Consider the following 25,131-nt stretch of genomic DNA (forward strand, 5'->3'; position numbering starts at 1 on the left):
TATGATGAAGACTATCAACAACTACCTTCGACTACCCTCGATTACCTACGACCAACATGCCGACCTACTACGACTAAACCTACTGGAAAGGGATCCTAGCAGGAATGAGGGTGGGACAGCAATGGCAGGAATTTCTGGGTATAATCCGGAAGTTTCAGAATCATTTCGACCATGCTGCGAGTATGAGTCGAAGGCAAACTCGCCAGAACTCGTGGATTAGGTCGCCCAAGTGGGACAGCCCCTTTAGAAATTAGCTAAAATTAGAAAATTCAATGTGTATTTTATGCACCTGGCTTAATAACATTTCTGGTCAATCTTAGTCAAGAGTGCTTAATAATTACAGGCATTGGGAACAGAACAGCAGAATTAGTACCTGCTGCTGCATTACAGGACCATTAACACACCAACACAATACAAATATATAAAATAAAGTACTCAAGTACAGCTGCAACACTGACATCCACCCAGTAATGTCGAAAATGGGTCAAATATGTCATGTTCCAAAAGAAAAACATAGGTCAAATCTGTTCCAGCTAATAAATCAGTTTGCTCTCAATATCAGCTAAGTTTTACAAATTATAATTAACTTTACCAAAAATAACTTACTTAGTTACCAATGATCTAAGCACCAATGCCCAGTATGAGGTTTGCCATGGCCCCTCTGCTCCTGAATTCATCTCCGCCTTGGTGCAAACAGGGAGCAAAGACCTAGTTTCCAGGGGAGAGATGAGAATGCCCGCAAGGTAGTGTATGAGTGAGTGTGACCTTGGGACAGAAAACACTCCATTGGTTAGTATTTCACTCTGTCCAACAACAGACGGTGCTGGATGTTGGTCAATCTTGTTGGTCAACAATCTTGTTGACGATTGCACAATTTTCAATTTCATTCACATTCCCCAGCAAATGATACTTTCCAACTTTGCCTGCAGTACATCCTAGACTACATTCAGGCATGGGGTGGCTGCTAAGTAGAATAAGCACCATCTTATTGAAGGCAATTAATAATGGCTCCCAACCTGAAACTTCACCTATTCATGTTCTCCAGTGATGCTGCCTGAGTTACTCCAGCACTTTGTGCCCTTTTTTTTGTAAACCGCCTCCGCAGTTACTTGTGCCTCAGCAATAACTGCTGCTCCTAAAGCATTGTAAGAAAATGTGTACATTTTGTCATAATCTTACAAGAAGGGTGTTAAGATTAAAATATTTTTAAGAAACCATGTTAATCAGTATTTTTCAACAGACTATATTGAATGCATTACTGCCCTCTAGTAGAATTCCCTTGATGGCATTTTCAAGGTCACGCACTAAATGAGGCAGCTGTGTTTACAAAATGCTTAATGCTTGTTTACCAAGGTGAATTCATTTCCAGGAATATCAACACCACATGATTATTGGTTCAGACTCTGTATAGATCAGCTGTGGGAGGTTGTAGAAGAAACTGATCTCTTCAAATACCAATGCAATTAAACTTTATTTTTTAAAGAGGATCACATTCAGATTCAGATTCAGATTCAGATTCAATTTTAATTGTCATTGTCAGTGTACAGTACAGAGACAACGAAATGCATTTAGCATCTCCCTGGAAGAGCGACATGTTGATTATTTTGCATTTGCTGTGATATCTTGATCTCTTAACATTTTGTAAAAATGTACAGATATTAAGAAATGGGCTGCCTCACTGTGTGTGCACATTTGCCCATTTTTCTGCAATTACTTTAAACTTCTACATCCAGTTCTTTTAAAGTTGACAGATGTGTCACCATTCAGTTTATAATGAAATAGAACTGACTGTTCCCATTTATTGTCATCAATTATTTTCCCATTCACTGACAGTAGAAACAAATAATTAAAGCTTCACTGCACATTTGTGTGTGACAGGAATTTTGTCTTCCTGGTAATAAAGATTGGAATAAGCAATATGTGTGAAGTTCTTCCATTTGTTAATGACAGTAGATTTTTTTCTAGGGTCTTAAGGGAAGCATTTCTTATAATATTTCCAACGATTGTTCTATAAACCAATTTAAAAAAAAAGTTTGTCTCTTAAGATTGTACAGTAAGATATAAAGTTTAATAACTTCCCCATTTTCCTCCCCCCCCCCCCCCCTCCCCCCCGTCAAACAAAGAATTAGTGGTTGTCCAGATTTCCAATGCCTCTGGAAATAGGGTTGCAAGAGTAACCAAGGCTACCAGTTGATGCAGGAGTAAGTGCCGCTCAGGTAGCTTTCCAGTAACCAGCTATACTTAGTTCATTCTTCAGTGCTTCCTGACCCCAAAAAGGCGAATGGAGATTGAACAGGCCTATTGGAAGTGGTTGGTGGGATTGAGAAATGTGACTGACCATATTTTTTGGAAGAGATATGTTGTGGTCCAGAGGGTTGTTGGAGAAGAGGCAAGATGGGGTTAGATATTGCTGTTTGTTTAACTGAAGAAGAATTGGCCACTTGGACCAGAGATCGGTACTGGCTTGTGGCTGGTTATGTTGGGGGCGGGGGGTGGAGGGCGGAGGAAACAAGCTCAAAAGTGGGAACAGGAATGTTGTAGAACAGGGAGGATGGGTGAAGGTACAAAGTTCCATGAAAGTTGCGACACAAATGAATGGGGTGGTGACGAAGGTGTGTAGTGTGCTTGCCTTCATCCGTCAGGGTATTGAGTACAGGATTTGGGACCTCATGTTGCAGCCTTACAGTACATTGGGAAAACCACATTTGTACAGTTCTGTTGCTCTGCTATTGAAAGGATGATATTAAACTATAAAGATTGTAAAAAATATTAAGGATATTACCAGATCTAGAGGTTTTGTGATCCAAGGATAGGCCGGCATTTTATTTTTCTTGGCAAGTAGGAGGGTGAGGAGGGTGACCTTATCAAGGTTTATAAAATAAGGAGAGGCAGGGGAGTCTAAAACTGAAGGACCCAGGTCTAAAGTGAGAGGGGAAAGATTTAAAAGGGAACTGAGGGGCAACATTTTCACACGGAGGATAGTGTTTTATGTAGAGCATATATTGAACAAGCTACCAGAGGAAATGGTAGAATCAGGTACAACATGGATAAGCTTTTCCCACTGAGAGTAGGGAAGATTCAAACAAGAGGACATGACATGAGAATTAAGGGACAGTAGTTTAGGGGTAACATGAGGGGGAACTTCTTTACTCAGAGAGTGGTAGCTGTGTGGAATGAGCTTCCAGTGGAGGTGGTGGAGGCAGGTTCGATTTTATCATTTAAAAATAAATTGGATAGTTATATGGACGGGAAAGGAATGGAGGGTTATGGTCTGAGTGCAGGTAGATGGGACTAGGGTAGAATAAGTGTTCGGCACGGACTAGAAGGGCCGAGATGGCCTGTTTCCGTGCTGTAATTGTTATATGGTTATATGTTTGGCATTTAAAATACACTTGGACAGGTACACTGATAGGAAAGGTTTGGAGGGATATGGGCCATGCTGACAGGTGAGGCAATGACGAGTTGAGCCAAAGAGCCTGTTTCTGTGCCGTACAGCTTTATGCTTGTATGAATGCTCCCCAAGGCTGAAACTAAATAATTTGATCAGTGTCCCTGTCTGCTGCCATGCTAGCTTATTGTCCTGGGATTGCTCAGTGCTACCCCGCTTACTTCCCCCTCCCTCCACTCCTGAGCCAATGTGATCTGTATTCCCTCTGCAAAGCCCAGAGGGAAGTTACACAGGGAATGTCATTGTGAAACTCCTTGACAGATTTCTGCAGTAATGTGAAAAAATTAGTCATGGTTATCATTGTGTCTCACTGGAAAAAATTATTCTTCAGTTGTGTGAAGCTTTAAAAAAGCATCAATCTTTCATAGTGGAATTTTTAGGCACTTGTTCTTCTGGTAAGATTGAATGTCAGGGCAGATGTGAGGGATTCTTTCTTGGTGATCAAGTTACAAATAAATCTTGCGGGTATTGGAAAGCATACCAAAATATTAACGAATGGCAGATGTTATGAAACACAACATCTGATGATCGTGTTTCATGTAGAGTGTGAGATTTTATCTCCAACATTTAAAATTATTTACCCATTTTAGAATGTTATTGTGGCTTAGGTGGTAACTGCAAGCTCCTGATGTTCAGAAAATATGTTCCTGGTTAATAATCTGGTTTTCAGATAATTAGATTATTAGATTTAGTTTTTGTGTTAGAGATGCAGGATGGAAACAGCCCTTTGGCCCACTGAATCATCTGGTTCTATGTTATCTCACTTTCTCATCCACTCCCTACACACCAGGGGCAATTTACAGAGGCCAATGAACCAACAAACCTGCTCGTCTTTGGGAGGAAACCGGATGACCCAGAGGAATCCAGCGCAGTCACAGGGAGAAAAACACACACACACATATACACACACACACACACACACACACACACACACACACACACACACACACACACACACACACACACACACACACAGCCACTCACATACCACCCCATCCACTCACACCCCCCGGTTTCTGGCGCTGTAAGGCAGCATCTCTACCAGCTGAGTCACTGTGCTGCCCAATTGAATATCTTAAATTTTCATCCAGATTTTTTGTGTTCATATCTAGATCCGGCAACCACCAGTAAAACGACTGCGGCTTCGAGGGGATTGGTCTGATACTGGCCCAAGGGCCAGACCAGAGAGTGAGCGAGAACGTGACGGTTAGTGCTCTTTATACTAAATGTAGATACAAGATGTGAATGAACTAGAGTTGAGATTCATTGTTGATCACATGTGCTAACTTGCATTGTAATTGTAACTGCATTTCATGCTTGGAAACTAAGAATCAATTCCTTGCAAACTAAATGTCGGATTGGACAGGTACAACCATTGGCTTTTTCAAAAGTTCCAAAATATTGCATTTTATTAAATAAACAAGAAGTAAAATAGATTGAATTCAGCTTGATGCTGTGGTGCTGCAAAATGTGTTGATTTATAAAGAATAGCAAAATTTGGAGACACAGGAACTGTAGATGCTGGTTTACATGTAGTGCTGGAGTAACTCATTGGGTCAGGCAATGTCTCCAGAGAGCATGGATAGGTGGCGTTTTGGGTAGGGACCCTACTTCAGAGGAAGTTAGGATGTTATATTACAGTTTTGCATTATGATGGTGGGCCACATTTGTAGTAGTATGAGTAGTGGAGTCGTGTTCAGTTTTGGTCAGTCTGCTATAGGAAGGATCTCATTAAGCTGGAAGGAGTGTAAAGAAGATTTATGAAGATATTGTCAGGACTCAAAGGCCTGAGTTGTAGGAAGAGGTTGAGCAGGATAGGACTATTCCTTGGTGCACAGGAGACTAAGAGATGATCTTGTATAGGCATATATAATCATGAGGGGAATAGATAGGGTGAATGCACAGAGTCTTTTACTTACAGTAGGTAGATCAAGAACCAGAGGACATGGGCTAAAGGTGAGAGGGGAAAGATTTACTAGGAACCTGAGAGGCAACTTTTTCCACATAGAGGGTGTTGGGCATATGGAATGAGCTGCCAGAGGAGGTGGTTGAAGCTGGTACTATTACAACATTTAAAAGACATTTGGATGGGTACATGGATAAGGAAGATTCAGAGAGAACTAGACTAAGTGGGACCGTTGGGTCCCATGTTCACACGGGAGGGCTGGTCCCCCAACGCAATATTCCACCTCTCCACCAATTCCAATATTGGTGGCCAATGGAGTGGGGGGGCTTTCTGGAGTGCTAGTATGGGTGTTGTGGGCCGAAGGGACTGGTTTCCAGAGGGCTAGTATGGACATTGTGGGCCGAATGGGTTATTGGGCTGGTAGCTCAGTCATTCAGGCCTGGTAGGCTGGCAGCTCAGTCATTCAGGCCTGGTAGGCTGGCAGCTCAGTCACCCAAGCGTGGTAGACTGGCAACTCAGACACTCAGGCCTGGTAGGCTGGCAGCTCAGTCACTCAGGCCTGGTGGGCTGGCAGCTCAGTCACTCAGGCCTGGTGGGCTGGCAGCTCAGTCACTCAGGCCTGGTGGGCTGGCAGTCACTCAGGCCTGGTGGGCTGGCAGCTCAGTTACTCAGGGCTGGCAGATCATTCACCCAGGGTTGGTGGGCTGGCAGTTCACTCATGGCTATTTCTTGAAATTCCATTTCAAGCAGAGTACAGGCCACCAAATTGCTAAACAACTCATTGCATTGTCATTAAGGGCTAACAAATCATTTATTGCAAGTACATTGCAGACTCTCAGTTCAGTGGATTTACAGCTTAGAATCACAGTTGTGGACTCTCCCTCTCGATGTTACAGAGTGAGTGACTCACGTCCAGGCATCCTTGGTTTTATAGTCCTTCACCACCCCCCCCCCCCCCCCCCCCCCCCGGAAGGGGCCTTAATCGTGGTGATTGACAGGCGAGAGGTCCAATCAGCTGATCTCAAGATTTTTTAAACACTCGTAACATTTTTATTTTTCATCGATCGGAAAAATCCTCGGGGCTGCCACAGCGGAGGAGGACTGTGAGTAAGATGGCCCAAAATCATAGCGATATATGGTAGCGTTTTTTCTAAAATCAATATACAACGCAGACAGGAAGTGGTCAAGATCAGACTTTTATTTATATAGATGGGCCAAATGTTGGTAGGTGTGTCTGGTGTAGATGGGGCATCTTGGTCGGGATGGACAAGTTGGGTCGAAGGGCCTGATTGCATGCTGTATGACTTTATGTATGTCAGGATGGCGACATCCGTGTAACATGACTGGATATTATGAAGGATATGTCCACTAAACAAGGGTATTTGAATCATGCTAATGTCTTGAGAGTTATTTATAACAAAGTCGAACAAAACATGAATGGTAAATCATGAGATTTCTCCAACCAGTTAAATGTGACTCCTTTCATTTTGCTTAAATAGGAGAGCAAATGCTCTTCTGCAGCAATCAATGCCCCTGTGTGTAACTTGCGGAACAATCTCCATCTTCCCAAATTCCTCTTTCTCCTGTTTGGCAAAGCATTCCTGCTCTCAAGTAGTGGGGAGTATGTCCTTAAGAGCTGGCGGCTTTCACTGATTGCTGTGCAGCAAGGTTTAGGTTTATATATTGTCATGTGTACTGAGGTACAGTGAAAAGCTTTGCTTTGCATGCTATCCAAACTGATCAGATATACCATACATAAATGCAATCGGTTCAACTCAAGTACAATAAGTAGAGCAAAGGGGAAGCTACAGAGTGCGGAATATAGCTCAGCATTGTTGTGCATCAGTTGCTTAGACAAAGTCCAATGTCCACAATGGAAAAGAGGTGAATTGGACATAGTAGCGCATCGGTTCCACAGCCAGCTGCGATAGGAACTGTGCAGATGGTGCTTTCTTGCTCAATGCTATTACATACTTTTGGTCAATGTTGGGGCTAAACATTTTTGATGTTTTAGCAGACCAAAAGCCGATAAATCCAATTTCTGCCCAATTATGCCTTGTGCTTATTTTAAAAAATCCAGCAATATATTTTCTTCCATGTTTCAGGAGAGCAAAGTCCTAATGTGTCACTCATGCAGCGCATGTCAGACATGTTATCCAGGTGGTTTGAAGAAGCTAGTGAAAATGCCCAAAGCAACCTGAGAGGAAGGGGAAGATCAAGATCCCGAGGTACATCGCTGTAGTCACTAAATATGCGTATGTACATTATTGAGCATTGCTGCTAACTATATATAATTGAAAAGTATACATTTGCCTGAATATTTTATTATGAATTGCACTGTACCTCATTCCGTAACCATACACTTTATTCAAACAAACGTTTGTTCTTGCTGCAAGAAATAAATTCAGATAGGGAAAATGTCTAATAGCCAGCATAAAATGATTACTCATTGGAACAAAATAGTTCTCAAAAGATTATTGCTTTGACTATTGCAGGGATAAATGAGGAATCAAACTTAACAAGTTGCAGAAGATATCCTCCTTCTCCTCAAGCACACATTGCTTAATAAAGATTAGAAAGGAGAAATTAGGCATTGTAGATATAATTTAAACATGCAGACGCTCAGAGGGAATTGTTTTTTTTTCTTTCCTTTGTGGAATATTTAAAACCATTAGAATATCTATATTACTAAAAGTCTGATCTTGACCGCTTTTGGCTCGCTGTGGCGTGATTTCCGAGAGAACGCCGCCACCTACGGCCGTCATTTTTGGCCACCTCGCTCTGAGCCCCCCTCCGGCTTCCGGGACCGGAGGATTTTTCCCATTGATGAAAAATCAGAGAGATATTAATGTTTTTTTAAAATTTGCCATTCTCTCTGCTGCCCCTGCTTGTGGGAGGGGGAGGGACTATAAAACCCGGAAGTGGTGTGCCTCACTCAGTCTCTGCAAGATGGAGGAAGCCAGAGGGTCACGTCTCTCTGAACTCTGAATAACACTGAACACATGTCTACTCAACTGTGATTCACCTTAATGTGGTTTGAAAATGAAAATATGGTTGGTTTGAAGTAAAAAGGCACTGCCTGCAAATGGTGGCTTGGGTGCTTTGGGTTGAAGTTAAAAGGCACTACTGCAAATGGTGGTTTGGGTGCTTTGGCTTGAAGTTAAAAGGCACTACTGTAAATGGTGCTTTGGGTGCTTTGGCTTGAAGTTAAAAGGCACTACTGCAAATGGTGGTTTGGGTGCTTTGGCTAACTTCCTGTTTGCACTGTATATTGATTTTAGATAAAACGCTACCACTTACGGCTGTGATTTTTGGCCATCTTACTCAGTCCCCCTCCGCTCAGCAGGTGCAGAGGATTCTTCCCATCAGTGAAAAATAAAAGTGTTATTAGTGTTTAAAAAATGTTGAGAATCTCTCTCCTGTCAATCACATCATGAAGGCCACACCTTTTCCGGTGGGAGGGGGAGGGGTTATAAAACCCGGAAGTGTGGGTGTGGCTCAGTCTCTGCATGATGGGGGAGGGAGAGGTCACGACTCTAAAATAATAATAATGGATGGGATTTATATAGCGCCTTTCTAATACTCAAGGCGCTTTACATCGCATTATTCATTCACTCCTCAGTCACACTCGGTGGTGGTAAGCTACTTCTGTAGCCACAGCTGCCCTGGGGCAGACTGACGGAAGCGTGGCTGCCAATCTGCGCCTACGGCCCCTCCGACCACCACCAATCACTCACACACATTCACACACATTCACACACATTCACACACAGGCAAAGGTGGGTGAAGTGTCTTGCCCAAGGACACAACGACAGTATGCACTCCAAGCGGGATTCGAACCGGCTACCTTCCGGTTGCCAGCCGAACACTTAGCCCATTGTGCCATCTGTCGTCCCAATGAGCTGTGAATCGACTGAACACATTGAATGTCTACTGAACTGTGTGTTTGGTGTTTTGTGTGGTTTTATGGTGGTTTTATGGTGGTTTCACCCTGCATGAAATGGTATGAAGCTGCATTTGAATTTGGTGGCCTTGCACCCTGCTTGAAAGGGAATGAAACTGCACTTGAATTCGGTGGCCTTGCACTCTGCTTGAAGTGGTAGGAAACTGCACTTGAATTTGGTGGCCTTGCACCCTGCTTGAAATGGAATTTCAAGGAATAGCCATGAGTCAACTGCCAGCCCACCAGCCGTGAGTGAGCTGCCAGCTCATCAGGCTTGAGGGTCTGAGCTGCCACCCCAAGAACCCATACCAGCGCTCCAGAAAGCCCCCCCACTGGCCACCAATATTGGAATTGGTGGAGAGGTGGAATATTGAGTCATGGGACCAGCCCTCCCATGTGAACATCTTAGTTGATAATAAAAGTTTTGAACAATTTGCAGAGAGGAGGATTCCACAGAAAGAGAACTTGGTGGGAATGCATTTGAAGGAAAATAGTATAGTTGATCATTTGTTAAATGCATTAAGAAATTAACAAATTATTGTCATTATTTTTGTACATTTGGTGATTTAGTGACTTTACATGGTAAAATGTGGCAGTATATGATCAAAATGATTGTATATGATTGTTTGAATGATTTTGATGCTCTTTAATGGAGCTTTAATGTAATAATAATAATAAATTTTATATTTAATGGGTGCCTTTCATACAAAATCTCAAGGACACCTTACATAGTAAAACATATAATCAGAATAAAATAAGTAATAAAGACATCACAGAGACACAAATTAAAAACAGAATTCATTCCAAAAACAGAAAATCAAAAACACAGTGTGAAGAGAGAGCAGCGGCAACCAATTCGTGCCAGCGTTCACTCTCTCTTCACGGCAGCCATCTTGGACACAGACTTACAGGATTACATTAGACAAAAAAATCATCCCCCCACAATGTAGTGCTATAAGTTCATGTTCCAGGAGCAGAATAAAGCCATTCAGTCCACGAATTCTACAATTCAATCATGGTTGATCTATCTTTCCCTCTCAACCCCATTCTCCTGCCTTCTCCCCATAACCCCAGACACCCTTACTAATTGAAAATCTGTCAATTTCTGCCTTAAAAATATCCATTAAGTTGGCTTCCACATAAAGGGAGCTGACAAAGTGTCCTTTGTACTCTTCCTTGAAAAGTACTTTGGGACGCTCCCAAGGTCATGGAAAGAATTCTCACCTCACCATTGTGAAGCGACACTTGATCAAGGTTCCATTGATTTTATTAGTAGTTTGTCTTGATCATTACTCCACAGTGATAATGCATGGCGGATAGACGCTATTGTAGTGCGTGGGTCTCGGAATTAAGCACGAAGTCGTGTTTTGAGAGACACTTTTTATTCAGCTCCTCCCGGTTGTAGGGAAGACCAAACGAGAGAAAGATGGCACCCAAACCCCTGCCTTTAAAGCCTCCGGCTAAGGGCCGCCTCCGGACTGAACCACTCCTGTGCCGAGGGGTTCGACACTAAGGTGGCACGACCCTTGGGAGCCGCCACACTATAGTATTATTTATTCATTTTTGAGAAGCTGGGCATTGCTGTGAAGGCCAATACTTGTTATTACATCTAGTTGTTCTTGAAGCTAGTCATGAGTGGCCTCAAACTGCTGTAATCCTTCTGGTGAAAGTGCTCTCATAGAGCAGTCAAGGAAGAGGGGTCCAAGATTTAGTGAAGAAACAACAATATATTTCCAAGGAAGGAAGGTGGAAGGAAACAAGCAGGTGGTGGTATTTCAATGCACTGAAAGCCTCTTCTTTCATAGCCGAAGTTGCAGATTTAGGGGATGCTGTGGAGATGGACAAAGCAAATAAATGGAGATAGACACAAAATGCTGGAGTAACTCAGCGCGATAGACAGCAACTCTGGATAGAAGGAACAGATGATGTTTCGGGTCGAGACCCTTTTTCAGACTGGAGTACGTTTTATAAATGGAGTATGTTTTGAAGATGATGTACATGAGCAGGATAGTTAGAGGGAATGAAGGTTTAGAAACATAGAAAATAGGTGCAGGAGTAGGCCATTTGGTCCTTCGAGCCAGCAACGCCATTCAATATGATCATGGCTGATCATCCAAAATCAGTTTCCCGTTCCTGCCTTCTCCTCATATCCCTCAGCCCTCAGAACTATATATATAACTCTCTCTTGAAAACATCCAGTGAACCTCCACTGCTTTCTGTGGCAGAAAATTCCACAGATTCACAACTGTCTGGGTGACCCCGGGTTCTGGACTCCCCCAACATCGGGAACAGTTTTCCTGCATCTAGCCTGTCCAATCCCTTAAGAATTGTATATGTTTCCATAAGATAACCTCTCATCCTTCTAAATTCCAGTGAATATAAGCCCTGTCGATCCATTCTTTCATCATATGTAATTCCAGCCAAGCTGGGAATTAACATGGTGAATCTACGCTGCACTCCCTCAATAGCAAGAATGACCTTCCTCAAATTAGGAGATCAAAACTGCACTCAATACTCCAGGTGTGGTCTCACCAGGGCCCTGTACAACTGCAGTAGGACCTCCTTGCTCTTATATTCCAAATCCTCTCGCTATGCAGGCCAACATGCCATTACCTATCTTCCTGCTGTACCTGCATGCTTACTTTCAGTGACTGATGTATAAGGGCACCCGGGCCTCGGTTGCACCTCCACTTTTCCTAATCTGACACCATTCAGTTAATAATCTGCCTTCTTGCTCTTGCCACCAAAGTGGATAACCTCACATTCATCCACATTATTATACTGCTTCTGCCATGCATCTGCCCAGTTATCCAACTTATCCAAGGCATCCTACAGCCTCATAGCATCTGCCTTGCAGCTCACACTGTCACCCAGCTTTGTGTCATCCGCAAACTTGGATATGTTACATTTAATTCCCTGGTCTAAATAGGATGGTTGACAGGGTCCAAATCAAACATTTTTTCCTGGATGGTCGTGAGATTCTTGAGAGATGTTGGAGATGCACCCCACCAGGAGAATGGTGATTGTTCCTTGTAGATGGTGGCAAAGCTACAGGTGGTGACTCGCTAACTTCAAGATATCCAATATTTAACTTGCACTTCTAGCCACCATGTCCATATTGTTAGTCCTGTTGATTTTATCCTAAATTAAAAGGGTGGATGGTGGGTGCCAGCTGATGTGTCACCCTTTATTCTCTATGGGCATCCATTTTATTTGTGTCTATGAATTTAAAAACCTCCAAGAAATAAAAGGCAAATGCTCAAACGTGCAATGCCCTCCATAATGTTTGGGACAAAGACCCATCATTTATTTATTTGCCTCTGTACTCCACAATTTGAGATTTGTAATAGAAAAAATCACATGTGGTTAACGTGCTCATTGTCAGATTTTAATAAAGGCCATTTTTATACATTTTGGTTTCACCATGTAGAAATTATAGCAGTGTTTATACATAGTCCCCCCCCCCCCCCCCCCCCCCACCATTTCAGGGCACCACAATGTTTGGGACACAGCAATGTCATGTAAATGAAAGTAGTCATGTTTATTATTTTGTTACATATCCTTTGCATACAATGACTGCTTGAAGTCTGCTATTCATGGACATCACCAGTTGCTGGGTGCCTTCTCTGGTGATGTTCTGCCAGGCCGTATTGCAGCCATCTTTGGCCTATGCTTGTTTTGGGGGCTAGTCCCGTTCAGTTTGCTCTTCAGCATATAAAAGGCATGCTCAATTGGGTTCATATCGGGTAATTTACTTGGCCACACAAGAATCAACCATTTTTTAGCTTTGAAAAACTCCTTTGTTGCTTTAGCAATATGTTTGGGATCTTTGTGTTGCTGTAGAATGAACTGCCGGCCAATGAGTTTTGAGGCATTTGTTTGAACTTGAGCAGTTAGGATGTGTCTATACACTTCAGAATTAATTATGCTACTACCATCAGCAGTTGTATCATCAATGAAGATAAGTGAGCCAGTACCTTCAGCAGCCATACATGCCCAGGCCATAACACCCCCACCACCGTGTTTCACAGATGAGGTGGTATGCTTTGGATCTTGGGCAGTTCCTTCTCTCCTCCATACTTTGCTCTTGCCATTACTCTGATATGTTAATCTTTGTCTCATCTGTCCACAAGACCTTTTTCCAGAACTGTGGTTGCTCTTTTAAGTACTTCTTGGCAAACTGCGACCTGGCCGTCCGATTTTTGCGGCTAACCAGTGGTTTGCATCTTGCAGTGTGGCCTGTGTATTTCAGTTCATGAGGTATGGAGAGAAGGCAGGTACAGGATACTGAGTTGGATGATCAGCCATGATCATATTGAATGGCGGTGCAGGCTCGAAGGGCCGAATGGCCTACTCCTGCACCTATTTTCTATGTTTCTATGTATACTGCGGACTGTGGTCATTGACAAATCCACACCTGAAGAGTGTTTCTGATCTGTCAGACAGATGTTTGGGGATTTTTCTTTATTATAAAGAGAATTATTCTGTCATCAGCTGTGGAGGTCTTCTTTGGCCTGCCAGTCCCTTTGCAATTAGTAAGCTCACCAGTGCTCTTTTTCTTCTTAATGATGTTCCAAACAGTTGATTTTGGTAAACCTTAGGTTTGGCTGATGTTTTTTCACACAGAGGGTGGTGGGTATATGGAACGAGCTGCCAGAGAAGGTAGTTAATGTATTTTAAATGTTATTCATTCGGACTGGTACATGGATAGGAAAGGAATAGAAGGATATGGGCCAAATGTAGGTAGGTGGGACTGGTGTAGGTGGGTCTTCTTGGTCGGCATGGTTCAGTTTACTTTTGTCACATGTATCGAGGTACAGTGAAAAGCTTTTGTTGCGTGCTAATCAGTCAGCAGAAAGACAATACTTGGGCAAGTTGAGCCAAAGAGGCTGTTTCCTTGCTGTATGGGTCTATGACTAGGTCTGAAATTATCATTTACTGCATATTAGTATATTCAATTCTCCATTTTTAATATTATTTTGCACAATGTATTCTCTCCATAATAGGAGGTAGAGCATTGGTTAAAGTTATAGTTTTGTTGAAAGGAATAAAGTATACCCTCTTATTGCAGGAAACATTGTGAGGTCGGAGGCATTGGATTCAAACACACCAGCGGTGCCGGAAGAAGGTGGTGAGGGTACCATGGAGGTCGATTCTCCAGTGGATCAGCTGCCACAATCTTCGTCGTCATCCACAGTTTCAGCTCAGGCTCAATCAACATCATCGTCAACTGCTGGTTCCTGCCCTACTTCTCTCCTGTCTTCACCCGATGGTGAACACAAGCACCCACCTCAATCAACAGACAACCCCCCACAGTCGGGTAAGAAGACAACATCCCTCCAAATATTCTCTATACTCTGGATCACATTTTGTATAAATTTGATTATAACTATTATTCCAAGCACTTCATATGATATTTTAGCTTCAATTTGAATTAGCTTCCCAATTAACATTCCCCCAAAATGAAATGACTATATCAGAGTAAATAAAGGCATCCTAACTCTTCAACGACATTAGATTCCTGTTTGTATCGAGTTCGATCCATACCATTCAGATTATGTTTTAATACAAACCTAAGGGCAGAAGACTAGGTTTAAGTTGATTGAAAATCTCATTTGCAACTATATATATCTGAGTCTGTTCATCGTGAAAGGCTTATAGATTGAGTAATTTGGAACAAAATAAAATCTGCTATTTTGAAATTACGTGTAAAAGTAATGAAGTTCTGCACTGACACTCGATAGTGATTCACTATTAGATCGAGTATGGCAAAGAGAAACAAAGTGCAGATGCTGGAAAATTGAGCAAAAGTACAAAGTGCTGGAGTAACTCAGTGGGCCAGGAAGCATCTCTGGAGGACATGCATAGGCAACATTTTGGGTCGGGACCCTTCTAAAGAAGTGTCAGAGAAGGGTTCCGACCCTAAATGTCACCTATCCATGTCTTCCAGTGATGCTGCCTTACCCAGTGAGTTACTCTAGCACTTTGTGTTTAGTTCTAGAATAGAGATAGTTAGAAATCCATGGGAATAGAGTGGTACTCCATAAGAGAATTGATTGTGGCTTAATGTTTCACATCAAGTTTAGTTACAAATATTGAACTGAAATAAGTTAATGTATTTTGTGAAAAATCTTCAAAAAACCTCTTTGCTTTCTGGTGATCAGCAGACCACAGAATAAATTAGTTAGTTGCAGACAGCAGAATTAAGCTAATATTTTTCTGATGTCAAATTTCATCTTCGCAACATTCTGGGTGAACCAGAATGTCTCCCCTCACTCTTTCCTTCCAAATTGAAAGTAAGGGGGAGGTTTGGCACAAGTAATCTAATGAACCTGGATGCCATGAGGATTAAATTGAGGAAAATAATGAGTGTCTAGGAACCCACTTCCGACCATTCATCTCTAGGTTTAATCAAATTAAAACCACACGCTTGTGGTAGATTGGCAATTTAAGGATTTTATTTGGGTGGGTTAGCTCCTCATTTAACCACTTTTGCAGATTTCCTATGTCTTTGTAAGGCAGCTATGGAGAGATGTCCATAACTTTGCTTACAGGGTTGTAACTACTAAGAAGGACAATTACATCTCTCACTGCCTATCTCCTCTACCCAAGCTCTCCACTAATCTATGGATATCAGACCACAACTTTCCCTTTAATGCGATTACTAATCAGATTTGTACGGTCTTGCGGATACCCTGTTAATCTATCCTGATTAATTGGGCATTTACAAATCACCTTGGTCCGGGAACAAGTTGGGAACAAAAGATACACTCCACGGCATGGAAAGAGTTCCAGACTTTTTTCTTCTGTTCAAATTCTCCTTCCACCAACTCTCTATTGCCCTCTCCTCACACCCACCCCCACCTTTGGCCTTAAGTGTCTGGTTGTTGGCTTCTACAATTGATTCATAATTTTAATTGGACTAATTTTTGGACAGACAACAGTGTGAAAGGTAAGCTAGGCAAAATCACATGAAAGATTTATTGGAGTAATGACGTTCATGTGATTCCGTTTGCTTGGGCGGCACAGTGGCGCAGCAGTAGAGCTGCTGCCTTACAGTACTAGAGACCTGGGTTTGATCCTGACAATGGGTGCTGTCTGCACCCGTTCTCCCTGTGACCACTTGGGTTTCCTCCTGGTACTCTGATTTCCTACCAAATTCCAAAGACATGCAGGTTTGTTGGTTAAATGGCCTCTGTAAATTGTCCCTAGTGTGTAGGATAGAACTTGTGTATGAATAATTGTTGACTGGTGTGGACTCGGTAGGCTGAAGGGCCTGTTTCCTTGCTGTCTCTAATCTAAACTAAACTCTAAATGGGTGTCAAGCTAGATAGAATGCCAAATGTGTTTACGTATAGATGAAGTGATTTTCAAATGAGGATATCCTTCCGCTATTTGACTTATGCCGTAATCTGGCTCGAAGTTTGCAGCTGTGGGAATGTTTTCAGTAGAGTCACTCTAAACCATTCCTGTCCATGTACCAGTCCAAATGTCTTCTGTATTCCTGAAGAGAAAGATGTTTTTGATTATGTAATGTGGCACCTGTTTCCTGACTTAGATTGATAGTTTTGCTGTATTTTATACTAAAACATCTTTGATAAAGCTTCCTGTGCTACTTTAGATACAGTGCCCTCCATAATGTTTGGTACAAAGACCAATAATTTATTTATTTGCCTCTTTACTCCACAATTTGAGATTTGTAATACAATAAAATCACATGTGGTTAAAGTGAACATTGTCAGATTTTAATAAAGACCATTTTTATACATTTTGGTTTCACCATGTGGAAATCACAGCAGTGTTTATACGTAGTCCCCTCATTTCAGGGCACCATAATGTTTGGGACACAGCAACGTCATGTGAATGAAAGTAGTCATGTTTAGTATTTTGTTACATATCCTTTGCATGCAATGACTGCTCGGTCTGCCATTCATGGACATCACCAGTAGCTGGGTGACTTCTCTGGTGATGCTCTGCCAGGCCTGTTTTGCAGCCATCTTTAGTATAACCACATAACCATATAACAATTACAGCACGGAAACAGGCCATCTCGACCCTTCTAGTCCGTGCCGAACACGTATTCTCCCCTAGTCCCATATACCTGCGCTCAGACCATAACCCTCCATTCCTTTCCCGTCCATATAACTATCCAATTTATTTTTAAATTATAAAAACGAACCTGCCTCCACCACCTTTCCTGGAAGCTCATTCCACACAGCCACCACTCTCTGAGTAAAGAAGTTCCCCCTCATGTTACCCCTAAACTTCTGTCCCTTAATTCTCAAGTCATGTCCCCTTGTTTGAATCTTCCCTACTCTCAGTGGGAAAAGCTTACCCACGTCAACTCTGTCTATCCCTCTCATCATTTTAAAGACCTCTATCAAGTCCCCCCTTAACCTTCTGCGCTCCAAAGAATAAAGCCCTAACTTGTTCAACCTTTCTCTGTAACTTAGTTGCTGAAACCCAGGCAACATTCTAGTAAATCTCCTCTGTACTCTCTCTATTTTGTTGACATCCTTCCTATAATTAGGCGACCAAAATTGTACCCCATACTCCAGAATTGGCCTCACCAATGCCTTGTACAATTTTAACATTACATCCCAACTTCTATACTCCATGCTCTGATTTATAAAGGCCAGCACACCAAAAGCTTTCTTTACCACCCTATCTACATGAGATTCCACTTTCAGTTATTTCCAGATCCCTCTGTTCACCTGCATTCTTCAATTCCCTACCATTTACCATGTACGTCCTATTTTGATTTGTCCTGCCAAGATGTAGCACCTCACACTTATCAGCATTAAACTCCATCTGCCATCTTTCAGTCCACTCTTCCAACTGGCATAAATCTCTCTCTAAACTTTGAAAATCCACTTCATTATCCACAACCCCACCTATCTTAGTATCATCTGCATACTTACTAATCCAATTTACCACACCATCATCCAGATCATTGATGTACATGACAAACAACAGTGGACCCAACACAGATCCCTGTGGCACCCCACTAGTCACTGGCCTCCAACCTGACAAACAACCATCCAACATTACTCTCTGGCATCTCCCATTCAGCCACTGTTGAATCCATCTTGCTACTCCACCATTAATACCCAACCATTGAACCTTCTTAACCAACCTTCCATGAGGAACCTTGTCAAAGGCCTTACTGAAGTCCATATATACAACATCCACTGCTTTACCCTCATCAATTTCCCGAGTAACCTCTTCAAAAAATTCAAGACGATTAGTCAAACATGACCTTCCAGGCACAAATCCATGTTGACTGTTCCTAATCAGACGCTGTTTATCCAGATGCTTATATATATTATCTCTAAGTATCCTTTCCATTAATTTGCCCACCACTGACGTCAAACTAACAGGTCTATAATTGCTAGGTTTACTCTTAGACCCCTTTTTAAACAATGGAACAACATGCGCAGTACGCCAATCCTCCGGCACTATTCCCGTTTCAAATGACATTTGAAATATTTCTGTCATAGCCCTTGCTATTTCTACACTAACTTCCCTCAATGTCCTAGGGAATATCCTGTCCGGACCTGGAGACTTATATTTATATTTATATTTCTCAAAAGTGTCAGTACTTCCTCTTCTTTGAATCTCATAGTTTCCATAGCTACTCTACTTGTTTCCCTTACCTCACATAATTCAATATCCTTCTCCTTGGTGAATACCGAAGAAAATAAATTGTTCAAAATCTCCCCCATCTCTTTTGGCTCTGCAGATAGCTGTGCACTCTGACTCTCTAATGGACCAATTTTATCCCTCGTTATCCTTTTGCTATTAATATAGCTGTAGAAACCCTTTGGGTTTACTTTCACCTTACTTGCCAAAGCAACCTCATATCTTCTTTTAGCTTTTCTAATTTATTTCTTAAGATTCTTTTTACATTCTTTATACTCCTCAAGCACCTCATTTACTCCATGCTGCCTATAATTATTGTAGATCTCCCTCTTTATCCGAACCAAGTGTCCAATTTCCCTTGAAAACCATGGCTCTTTCCGATTTTTACTATTTCCTTTCAACCGAACAGGGACATAAAGATTCTGTACTCTTAAAATTTCACCTTTAAATGTACTCCATTTCTTTTCCACATCTTTCCCATAAAACAAAATGTCCCAATTTACTCCTTTAAAATCCTTTCGCATCTCCTCAAAGTTAGCCTTTCTCCAATCAAAAATCACAACCCTAGGTCCGGTTCTGACCCTCTCCATAATTATATTGAAACTAATGGTATTGTGATCACTGGTCCTGAACTGTTCCCCAACGCATACCTCTGCCACCTGACCCGTCTCATTTCTTAACAGGAGGTCCAGCACCGCTCCTTCTCTAGTAGGTACTTCTATGTATTGCTGCAAAAAACTATCCTGCACACATTTTACAAACTCCAACCCATCCAGCCCATTTACAGAATGTGTTTCCCAGTCTATGTGTGGAAAATTGAAATCTCCCACAATCACTACCTTGTCCTTACTACTAATATCTGCAATCTCCTTACATATTTGCTCTTCCAATACTCGCTCCCCATTTGGCGGTCTATAATACACCCCTATAAGTGTTGCTACCCCTTTCCCATTTCCCAGTTCCACCCAAATAGCCTCCCTAGACGAGCCCTCTAATCTATCCTGCCAAAGCACTGCTGTAATGTCTTCCCTGATAAGCAATGCAACACCTCCACCTCTTGCCCCTCCAATTCTATCACACCTGAAGCAACGAAATCCTGGAATATTTAGTTTCCAATCACAGCCCTCCTGCAACCATGTTGCACGGATCGTCACAACATCATACTTCCAGGTGTCAATCCAGGCTCTGAGTTCATCCACCTTTCTTACAATGCTCCTAGCATTAAAATATACACATTTAAGAAACCCACCCTCTCTTATTCTCTGTTTATGCTTGTTTTGTGGGCTTATGCTTCTTTTAGCTTATGCTTGTTTTGGGGACTAGTCCCCTTCAGTTTTCTCTTCAGCATATAAAAGGCATGCTCAATTAAGTTCAGATTGGGTGATTGACTTGGCCACTTGAGAATTAACCATTTTTTAGCTTTGTAAAACTCCTTTGTTGCTTTAGCAGTATGTTTGGGATCATTGTCTTACTGTAGAATGAACCGCTGGCCAATGAGTTTAGAGGCATTTGTTTGAACGAGCAGATAGGATGTGTCGATACACTTCCGAATTCATTATGCTACTACCATCAGTAGTTGTATCATCAATGAAGATAAGTGAGCCAGTACCTTTAGCAGCCATACATGCCCAGGCCATAACACCCCCACCACCGTATTCACAGATGAGGTAGTATGCTTTGGATCTTGGGCAGTTCCTTCTCTCCTCCATACTCTTGCCATCACTCTGATATGTTAATCTTTGTCTCATCTGTCCACAAGACCTTTTTCCAGAACTGTGGTTGCTCTTTTAAGTACTTCTTGGCAAACTGTAACCTGGCCTCCTATTTTTACAGCTAACCAGTGGTTTGCATCTTGCAGTGTAGCCTCTGTATTTCTGTTCATGAGGTATTCTGCAGACAGTGGTCACTGATAAATCCACACCTGACTCCTGAAGTGTGTTTCTGATCAGTCAGACGGGTGTTTGGGAATTTTTCTTTATTATAGAGAGAATTCTTCTGCCATCAGCTGTGGAGGTCTTCCTTGGCCTGCCAGTCCCTTTGCGATTAGAGAGCTCACTAGTGCTCTCTTTCTTCTTAATGATGTTCCAAACAGTTGATTTTGGTAAGCCTAAAGTTTGGCTGATGTCTCTAACAGTTTTATTCGTGTTTCTCACTCTCATAATGGTTTCTTTGACTTTGGCACAACTTTGGTCCTCATGTTGATAAACAGCAATAAAAGTTGCCAAAGGTGATGGAAAGACTGGAGGAAAGACTACTTCTTCTTCTTCTATGTGGTGTTTTTTGGCGGTTGGCAAACAACTTTTTTGGTGCATTACCGCCACCAACTGGTATGGAGTGTGGATCAAACAACACCATTACATATACTAATAACCTATATCCTTCCGAACAAATTGGTTACCCTAAGAAAATGCAACAGGATTTGATAGCACTTATATGAACTTCCTTGCAAAATATCTACCAAATCAAATTGTATTCTTTCTTTTCTGAACTGCTCACTCATCCGTTCTCTCTCCTCCTCATACCTCTCACAATGTACAATGACATGCTCTATTGTCTCTTCTTGCCCACAGTATTCACATCTGCCTGTATTATGCTTGCCTATTATAAAAAGTGTACTGTTCAGACCAGTGTGTCCAAATCTAATTCTTGAGATTACTGTCTCCTCTTTTCTGTTTTTTCCTGCACATCTCATTTCTCCCACTTTCCTCTGGACTCTGTAGAACCACCGTCCTTTCCGCTCTTCATCCCATTGCTTTTGCCATCTTTCCTTCAGTCTTTGCTTAATAATGTCTTTGATTTCAGTTTTACCTATGTTAATACTTAAATCAATTTTACTTCTTTTTGCTACCTCTTTTGCTACCTTATCTGCCATTTCGTTTCCTCTAATGCCAGTGTGTGCTGGTACCCATAAAAATATGACTGTAAGCCCCATCATTTGAATTCTGAATAGTGTTTGTTGTATTTCAATCAAAATGTCTGGTCTACTGTCTGAATGGCTGTGCTGTAAACTCTTAATTGCTAAACCTGAATCTGAGCAAATAACTGTCCTTAAAGGCCTAGTATCCTCGACCCACTGTACCGCTAACAATATTGCAATCATTTCACCTGTGTATACTGAGACCCTGGAGGAAAGACTAGGTGCTGAGAGTTCTCTTATACCTGCATTAAGGAGGCAATTAGAAACACCTGAGCAATTACAAACACCTGTGAAGCCATGTGTCCCAAACATGGTGCCCTGAAATAAAAATATCCTTTAATAAAATCTGACAATGTTCACTTTAACCGCATGTGATTTTTTTTTTTTTTTCTATTACAAATCTCAAATTGTGAAGTACAAAGGCAAATAAATAAATGATGGGTCTTTGTCCCAAACATTATGGTAAGCACTGTAAATGCATAATGCTTTAGGGATAATGTATGATAAACCTTAATTTTCTGGTCTGTATGCAAATGTTAGTGTTATCTATATGATTCACATAAAATATCCTTCACATATTCAATGCAGAATGTATGCATGCTTGGTGTGTCATTTATATCCATGGCTCTTCCTTGGTATAGAGTGTGTTGTATGCTTTCTACCTCCTAAATTTGTGTATTTACTTGAGTGAAGGGTTTGGTGGCTGCTGCCTATTTAATGGGTGTACTCCAGTACCTTGCTCTGCTTTGATAGAAGAATGTAATGGAATATAAGCTGGTTTCCAGGATTCAGATCAATGAATGGAGAAAGAACATTTGGGGTTACAAACAACTATCTTTATTAAAGCAAAATACAGGAAAACTATTAATAAAGCAGCAAGCTTGACAAGTGGCGCTGTTACTTTAGCTGAAAAGCATGCATATGGTTGTTAGCTGACAACTCAATTTTGGCTGACACTGTCTGTTTAACCCGTTGTGTTTCAAAGGCTCTACTGCTATAATCACGACACTGATTATATAGTATATAGTATCTGGTTTTATATCTGATATAATGCAAGCAGAAAGGTTGGGTTGATTTATTTTCAACTAATACTTTTTTCAGTTAATGTGTATGTTAATTTGCTATATGTACAATGTAGCTGCGACGAAGGCACAGTACAACTAAATGATAAATAAGTGTGAATTATAAATACAGAGATCACTGAAAGACACATAGTGTTGAATCTCCATAAAGTTCCCTAACCCAGTTAATTAATTATCCCTGGAATCCAAATTTATAAAGCATATTACAAAAAGCTAATCAAGGAAAGAGTTGTCATAATTAACCGTAGCTCTTTAAATTTGGGTATTATGCCTTCAGCTGGGAAAATTGCAAAAGTGATTTCATTATTTAAGGGGGCAGAACAAACCAGGTAATTACAGACTGACAATTCCATACCAGTAGTGGTGAAGTTATTGGAATCCATCATAAAAGATGGTGTCAGAGCACGTGACAAGTATCAGTCGATCTAAAAGATTATGTCTGACTGCTCTAGTTCAATTTTTTTAATATCATTGCTATGTTAGGTAAGGATGTGCTTGCAAACGATTTCTATATACCGGTAGATTTTAAAACAAATTTATAAGGTTCTTCAGAAGCGATTATTATTAAAAACAAAATGGGACTGTATCGGGCCACCCCCAAGCGGATTACACCTACATTGAGAAGCACAGTAAATTATCTGGATGTGAGCAAGAAGTTAGACACAGCCAAAGGTTAATTTAATGACAAATTTCCAGCATTTAGTTGGAGATCCTTGGCTATCAAATACTGAACATTGGTTTACCATACAGCATGGCAATTTGGAGATGGTGAAGAGGTCTGTAAATAGCTGTCAGGTACATGGAGAATGTGTTGAATTTTCCAATGATTGGTTAAATGTTAAAAATAAAAAGTACCACCAGAATCAGTTGATTACATTCCTTAAAGACAACTGTGTAATTCCTTGTTAGAGGTGGAAAATAAGAAGAGTTATTTTGGTAACACACCCATCTTTATTTGCCTTTTTTTGTAATCATGTGCTGTTCAATTTTGCTGTTACCATGTCAATGTTCTTAAAATTTGCTGTTATAAAACACACAAACAAAATCATCGACAAGACCATAAATGCACCAGAGATAAACATCATGGGAATCCACTGGTTATTATGTCACATTTTTTAGTTCTGATTTTTATTGTGCCCTATTTTATGATTGCTTGACAGTAAGTCATGCTAAATCAAAGGGCATCACTTTATCTCAAGATCCATGTAGGATTCACAATGGAGAGTCACTGATATTCTTTTCTAATCTTTGTCTTTTTGATATAAATGTTTACATTTCAATGAACTGGGTTTTTTTTCTTTTGACTTTTTCTTACATTTAACTTTCCTTTTGCTTCTGTCATTAACTGTTTCTGTCTGTGCCAGAACTAAGAGCTCAGTCCACTCGATCTCTCGGGGTAAGTTTAGTCAGTAAACGACTGCAGCAACTGAGACTTTTGAAGGCTGAACAACAGAAACAGCAGGATCTGGCAAAGAAGTCTTCCTCACAGCCTGCCTCTGATCATGTCACCCATGAAGGCTCCTCACTGCTTCCTAATATCTCAGGTTGCTGTTTGCTTTCAAATCTATCCTAGAAAATAGATATTATATTTTTCCCATTACTTTCCTTATTTTGCTCCATACTTACAAGTTAATGAAATTAATTCTGTAGCATTGCCATTTAATGTGCTAAGCTTTTTTTAACAATAGCATCCAAGAAAAAATATATAATCATGGAAATGACCAGAGGTGGCATAGACACCTACATAAATAAATGTATTGTGGCTTCTCAAAATAATTAAATAGGCCTATCTTGTGTTTGCAGGTAAAAAAAATTTTTTGTTCCTTTTGGGTACAATGATAATACTGTAGAATTATTAGTATAATTTTTTTTTATCTGACTGATTTAATCCATAAAACCTCAGTTCCCTCCATTTAGTAAATATTCAAAATGTACCGAAATCTAAATAGACTTCTTGTCTGAGAAAAATTACTGTATTTTTGGGGGAAGGGTAGACCAGCAACTTTTTTTATATGTTTGGAGTTGTAACCACAATCGGATAATGCAAGTATAAATTGCAACTGAATGAATTCAGTTGTGAAAAGTAGCTACATTAAGCAGACTATTAAACTTAGTTTAACTTGTCTTTCACAGCATTAAAGAGATACAGAAATTGAATATTTAAGTGTTACAGCAAAATATTTTTCTTGCCTC

The 25,131-nt window shown here is 41.0% G+C and overlaps 1 protein-coding gene across 14 annotated transcripts in view; it reads left to right on the forward strand.

The window, feature by feature from the left end:
- dcaf6 (DDB1 and CUL4 associated factor 6) overlaps nt 1-25,131 on the forward strand; it is a 111,887-nt gene that overhangs the window by 35,753 nt on the left and 51,003 nt on the right. For 7 of the 14 annotated variants that reach the window (XM_033033038.1, XM_033033037.1, XM_033033035.1 and 4 more), the window contains exons 8-10: nt 4,561-4,654; nt 7,460-7,582; nt 14,369-14,617. In XM_033033038.1, coding sequence (XP_032888929.1) covers nt 4,561-4,654; nt 7,460-7,582; nt 14,369-14,617 — 466 coding nt within the window. Of the gene's footprint in view, nt 1-4,560; nt 4,655-7,459; nt 7,583-14,368; nt 14,618-24,302; nt 24,483-25,131 lie in introns of all 14 variants that reach the window. The other 7 variants (XM_033033024.1, XM_033033026.1, XM_033033025.1 and 4 more) reach the window with 2 other exon arrangements.

The sequence above is a fragment of the Amblyraja radiata genome, chromosome 14 (assembly GCF_010909765.2).
Source record: "Amblyraja radiata isolate CabotCenter1 chromosome 14, sAmbRad1.1.pri, whole genome shotgun sequence".
NCBI classification, from domain to species: domain Eukaryota; kingdom Metazoa; phylum Chordata; class Chondrichthyes; order Rajiformes; family Rajidae; genus Amblyraja; species Amblyraja radiata.